Source organism: Microplitis demolitor, chromosome 6, assembly GCF_026212275.2.
Source record: "Microplitis demolitor isolate Queensland-Clemson2020A chromosome 6, iyMicDemo2.1a, whole genome shotgun sequence".
Lineage (NCBI taxonomy): Eukaryota > Metazoa > Arthropoda > Insecta > Hymenoptera > Braconidae > Microplitis > Microplitis demolitor.
Genome location: NC_068550.1, coordinates 9216090 through 9223042, shown reverse-complemented (window position 1 = coordinate 9223042; position 6953 = coordinate 9216090). Strand labels below are relative to the sequence as shown.

General features: G+C 34.6%; 1 protein-coding gene across 1 annotated transcript; it reads left to right on the top strand.

The window, feature by feature from the left end:
- Positions 1 to 2263: 2263 nt before the first annotated feature.
- LOC128667987 (uncharacterized) lies at positions 2264 to 3028 on the top strand. Its single transcript, XM_053740037.1, has one exon. The coding sequence runs from the start codon at positions 2264 to 2266 to the stop codon at positions 3026 to 3028; it is 765 nt and encodes a 254-aa protein (XP_053596012.1).
- The last annotated feature ends 3925 nt before the right edge of the window (positions 3029 to 6953 follow it).

The following is a 6953-nucleotide window of genomic DNA, read 5'->3' as shown; positions in this document are numbered from 1 at the left end:
TCTGGAAAGCTACAGTGTGTCAACAGCAAGGGAGAGGAAAGTTGTCTAGAACTAATCGATGTACTATATGTACCTGATTTTAATAGTAATCTAATATCAATGAGCACGTTAGATAAAAAGGATTACAGCGCCACAATACAACATGGTTTGATGAAAATGTTTAAAGATTCAAGGGAAGTAGCAGTTGGAGACGCTAATAATGGAATGTACGAACTACGACTACCACAAAAAGCCCTAGTCGCTGGCGGTTCCCACAATGACAACTGTATTCATCAGTGGCACAAAAGGTTGGCTCACCGTGACCCTGAAGCAATCAAGCGCCTGGAAACTGAAGAACTAGCTACCGGAATACATATTCAAAACTGTAACATTTCATCAAGATGCAAAAGTTGTATTAAAGGAAAGATGCCCCGAACAAGCTTCCCAAAACACTCAATACACTTAACTACGGCACCAAGACAGCTTGTCCACACAAACCTATGCGGTCCAATATCCACAAAAACAGCAGGGGGCAAACGCTACATCATCACCCTCATAGATGATTTCAGCAGACATTGTCAGCTATTCCTATTATCTAAAAAGTCTCAGGCAAGTTCTATTATTAAAAATTATGTACCTCAATGTAAGACCCAATTTAATGAAATCCCTCGAGCTTTTAGATCAGATCGTGGAGGTGAATACTTATCTAATGAATTAAAAAATTATTTTAACTCCCAGGGTATAAAACAACAATTGACAGCCCCATATTCACCTCAACAAAACGGAGTAGCCGAGAGAAAAAATAGATATCTACTTGAAGCCACGAGGACAATGATGATTCAAGCGAACCTGGACGAAAAATACTCGGGTGAGACAGTGATGATCGCCGGGTACTTACAAAATCGCCTCCCAACTAAAGCCACGGGAAAAACCCCACATGAGCTGTGGTATGGGACTAAACCGAACCTGTCTCATATTAAGGTTTTCGGATGTAAGGCTTTCGTCCATGTTCCTAAAGAAAAACGAAAGAAATTAGATAAGAAAGCCACAGCTTACACTTTCGTTGGATACTCTCAAGAGTCAAAAGCTTACAGGATACTTGACCAAGATTCCGGGAAAGTAGTGATCAGTAGAGACGTATTCATTGAAGATGAACAAGTTGAAACAGGCATGTTAAAAGAATCTAGTCCCTGTGAGGAAGTTACCTATTTAGATAATTATACTCAAGACGAACAGGTGAAAGAACAACCAGGTACGCTCGTACATGACAAACCTGAAAATAAATTACTTGACACCAGCAGCACATCGCGGGGGAATAATAGCTCAATTTTTTCTTTGGACGATGTACCACTCGCTACCAGACTTGAAAGTCTACTAGATTATAGATTACCTGATTTTGATGAAAACATTGAACCCAAAAATGGCTATTCGAATACCAATGAAACCTTAAATAACATGGAAATATCATACTCAACCGAAGAAAGTAACGCAGCAGACCCTAAAAATCCAGAAGAAGCTTTTTCCGGCCCCAATGCAGCACAATGGAAAAAAACAATGACTGAAGAAATCCAGTCACTCGAAGACAATAACACCTGGACGCTTGTACAATTACCCCCGGGTAAAATACCTATTGGTTGCCGTTGGGTATTTAAATTAAAGAAAGATTCTGAAGGTAAACCAACAAAATTTAAGGCAAGACTAGTTGCCCAAGGTTTCACACAGAAATTTGGCCAAGACTACGATGAAACTTTCGCCCCAGTCGTGAAGAATACTACACTTCGAGCACTACTATCTATTGCTGGCAACAGAAATTATTTTATAAAACACTATGATGGAAAAATTGCGTTCCTCAATGGGCAACTTAAAGAGGATATATATATGAGACAACCTTCCACACACATAACCAAAGGACAAGAACAACTTGTTTATAAGCTGAAACGTAGTATCTAAGGACTGAAACAGTCTGCAAAAGTCTGGTTCGATACATTAAAACTATCGCTACAAACATTGGGTTTCGAACCTTGCCAGATTGATCCATGCCTGTTTAGAAGACACGATGTCTCCAGTGAAACTTTCTTAGTGGTCCACGTAGACGACATCCTCGTTGCCAGCACAGAGAGAAAAATATTGGATAACCTTAGTACAGAGCTCAACAAATTATTCACCATCACAGACCTTGGCGACTTAAAATGTTATTTGGGAATAAACGTCCGACGAAACAAGACAGGCGATTTTTTTTATAAGCCAATCCACTTACATCGATAAGTTGCTGAAAGAAACCAAGATGTCAGATGCCAAGGAGTCTAAAATTCCAATGGACCCTGGATATCTAAAAATGGGAAACACGACACCACGCATCGACAACAAGACTTACCAAAAAATCATTGGGTCACTATTATATATCTGCGTTAACACTCGTCCGGACATTTCAGCACCAGTAACGATTTTGAGCCAACACATAAATGATACAAGACAGCAGGATTGGAACGAACTCCAACGTATCCTCAGGTACTTAAAGTACACATGCACCTATGAACTAAGATTAAGCAACTCATCAACGGCCAATAAGGAATTAGTCGGGTACGCTGACGCTAATTGGGCAGAGTCACGAGAAGATAGAAAATCTAACAGCGGCTACCTGTTTAAAATCTTTGGTGGAACTGTGAGCTGGTGTTGCAAAAAGCAGGACTGCGTATCAATATCTTCAACAGAGACGGAGATAGTAGCTCTAGCAGAAACATGCAAAGAAGCAGTTTGGTTGAGAGAATTGTTGAAATTCTTCAAACAAGAACAACTACATCCTACCATCATTAATGAGGACAACCAAAGTTGTATAAATAGTCATAAACTAGCTGGCCTAACGAACCGCAATAAACACATTGATGTCAAGCATTATTTTGCACGGGATCTAGAACAAGAAAACGTCATCAAATTGAAATACTGCCCCACCGAATCAAACCAAGCAGATATTCTAACCAAACCAACTGGACCGGTGAGATTGAAGACCATGGTGGACCAAATTGGTATCAAGGCAGCGCCACAGTTTTAGACGTGATCAACGTTGAAGGGAAGTGTTAGACATAATACAACATTGTACACGTCTCACACTCACTTACACATAAACAGATAAACACACCCCTACTTAGCTTAAATATACTACTAAGTACTGGGACTATATATCTATTGTATTACTGTATACTTATTTAGTCTTGATAATAAATCTCAAGTAAACGCATCTACCTCTGTTACTTGCCGCGTATCAATCCTCCCTTATACCATTTTTATCAATATATTTGTTTTCTGAAGAGATATAGAATTTTAATCGAAAAACATTATTTTTTAAATCTATCAACTTTGAGCTTCGATATCACTTAAATGGTTGGATTTAAAAGTGTAAGAAACCATTTTTGAAGGACAATAAATTTCCTACAAGAAAATTCATTGCGCTTAATTTTATGTCTATGTTTTAGAGAGTAATGAAATTTCAAATAAAAACGCCAATTTTTTTTAAACAAATCAAACTTTGACCTTCAATATCTCTCAAATGGTTGGATTTACGAAAAAAACATAAGAGATTTTTTTTTGAAGAGCGGTAAATTATCTGCACAAATGTCTAATACTCATTGCTGTACACTTATATTTAAGTGAGTAATTAAATTATGCTCATTGTACTATAATGGGAATATATCATTACTTAGGCAGGGTTAAGGAAGTTGTTTCGAGGTAGTCACATTCAAAAGTATAGCATACCGAATTAAAAGAACAGCATAACTGAAGCGATTGGTTGAACGCCGCTCATTGGAAACTTTTGTAAAAGTTACAGTTATATTGCTCATACATACATCCAAGTAGTATCAATACGTTTATATACACATACATCCATAACATTTGAGAAGTGATCATGGCAACACCGTTCACTGTTACTTTGCATCTTTTTTGCGTTCAGCAATATTTTTATTAATGTGGTCGTAAGACATAACCAAATTAACCATCAAAATAAACTGAGCTGTTTATTATTAAATTATTAGAGAAGCCAGAACGTTTACTTATTATTAATTAGAATAGTTATCAATAAACGAAATGTTTAAGTAAGAAAGCATTTGTATGTCGAACAATTTACAGTAGGACCTCGTTATAAGACTAGTTCGGAGCTGTAGGAGAAGAAATTCTAAGAATTGAGGTACCCCCACTATTGTGCTTAACAGCGTTCACGCCCAAACCTTGCTATAATACTATCGCTGTTTTGCGTTTTATTTGTGTATTCGGTTATACTCAACTATATTATACAGTGAATCTATTTTATGTATAATCATAAATAAACAGAATTTTGTCGTTCTTTTCTCTCAATTAATTCTGTGATGCCACGAAATTTTAGGTATTCTTTATGGAAATAAATTATTTAATCTACAATCTATATGTATGTACATTTTATCTCAATTTTAGTCGTACTGGTCGTTAGTCTTATAGCGAGGTTTCGGCGCAAAAGTTTTATTGGGTTGTTGATAGAGGGAAGCGTACCGAGCGAGTTTTAACAAATCGAGGGGAAGAGTCTTATAACGCATAGTCTTATAACTAGGACCTACTGTATTTATTTTTAGGATAAAAAAAAAAAAATGTTACATTATTTTCATTTTGTCTGACAAAACAAATTTATAAAACGATAGCCTTTTATAAATTTACAAAAATTTGATTTTATTGATTAATTAATCAATTTTTTTTTTCTTGTAGAATAATTAATTAATTTTGTTTACTAGTCAAATTTTTTTATTATGTGCCTATTTGTATTTTGCCGCGCCTATCTGACTATAATATAAGCGCTGTTGCCACATCGCACTACTGTTTTGGTACATCTTTAAAATTTTTAAAAAGTTTCAAGGTTTGATAAATTATATTTCAAAAACGACGTGGTCAATAATTTTCATTTTTTTTTTTTTTATGTGGTTTATTATTTTAGTTTTAATAACATACAAAATTTTTAGAATGATCCTACATTGCGTTTTGATTTTATTAAAAGAAAATTGCCCGTATATCGCTATTCTCCATAAGAGCCCGTGTTAAAATTTCAGTATTCAAAAATCGTTTTTCATAAAATTGGGATAGTCAATGTTACTCAGATTAGTCTCATATGATTTATAGTCAATCAAAGAACAATCAGGTAAATTTTTATAAAAATCTTACATTAAATTAATCCACGCAACAACTACCTTAAACGGCATTAGAATAAACTTTTTTTTTTTTTTTTTTTTTTTTTGTTATTTTTGGATCACAAATAAATGATTTATATCATGGCCAAGTAAAAAAATCTAATTAGGTGAATAATGAACACCCTAATATATACATATATATATCGGGTTTCTCATCCGATGCTACGTACTTATATATGTGTGGTTTATATATATATGCAACATTCACGTGATGTACAAGCGCATGCATATAGTTGACACTTCAAAAACCGTGTTTTTCGTTGACAAACCAAGAATTTACGGTAAGAATACGGTAGGGTGCCGTAAAAGAATTCTGTACCCATTTCGGCATTTTTGCTGTAGAATATCGTAACTTACCGTAGTTTCACATTAAAATTCGGTGGGATATCGCAATTTTACCATAAAATTCGGTAGCAGTACGGAATACTACGGAATTCCGGTTTTTTATGGTAGCTTGCGGTAATTCATTGTAAATTCACCGAAATTTCGGGTTTTTACCGTAATTCAGGTCCACCAAAGAGAGTTCAATTCATTTTTCAAAATTAAAAACAAAAATTTTTTTTCTTAACGTCATAATTGATATGATCCATGAAAATTACTGGCGTCTATATTATTTAAATTAACAAGTAATTCATTTGCTTGACAAAATTTATAACAAACTTTTTTCACTTAAAAACAAAAAATTATTTTTATTTCAATTCTGTAAATGGCCACTTTATATTTTTACTAATTCTGGAGTGACCATCTTACCCCATAAGTTTGACTCGCCCCAGTTTTTTTTAAATTTATTTTTCAATGTGTTATGCCAAAACTTGTTGTTATTTTTTGCCCACTATTTTGGTTTTAAAATTTCAATATTTTAATTTCGATTGATCATTGCATTTTATCAATTCTGAATCAATTAGCGATGAAAATAAATTGTATGCCATTTTGACACTTATTATTAATACGCTTTTTTCGTTTTTAGCAACGCATTGTGGACACCCGAGTCGAAATTTAAATCGTAGGTTGAACGTACTGGACGTTGAAAACATAAATTCGACCTTTGAAGACGTAAATAGCCGTAAAAACGGATTTTAGATGTAGTTTACGTACGAAAATGTTAGTAAGATTTGCATAATAGTAGATACAACCTTTCAAAGCTTGCAATTAAAAACATTAAACTACATTTGAAATATTTCATTGTAAAAAAAAACATGCCGTGCAGTCAGAAGACGAGAAATCGAAATTTTCTCCTTCGCGTCTTACAGACTACCTAATAGCTTGGAGACCAAAAATAAAAATTTTCAACAACTGCGATATATTTTGGGCCTTGTGAGACAGTACTCTACTGATGGCTAATTTCTTATGCTCCGTTGGGTCTTACAGATTACCTGGAAGTTTGCAAACAAGAAATAAAAATTTTCAGCAGCTTTTGAAAATTATTTTGGGGCCTTGCAAGAGATAACTCTAGACTCTATACTCTCTAAACTAACTCACGAGCCATCAGTAGATTTATCTTCTGCAAGGCCTAGAATATTTTTCAAAAGTTGCTGAAAAATTTTATTTCTTGTCTTCTGGCTGCTAGACATGTTTTTTTGACAATGAAGTGTTTCCGATATAGTTTGATTTTTTATTGCGAGTTTCGAAAGGTTGCCTTTACGATTACACATGTCTTATTTGCGTTTTCGTCCATCAACCGCGTCTAAAATACCTCTTTACAGCTATTTACGTTTTCAACGCCTAGTACGTACATTCTACGATTTAAATTTCGACTCAGGGCAATGCTCA

What these genes read in the sequence shown, in the direction of transcription:
- LOC128667987 (XM_053740037.1), top strand. Translation starts at nt 2,264, where the DNA reads ATGTCAGATGCCAAGGAGTCTAAAATTCCAATGGACCCTGGATATCTA.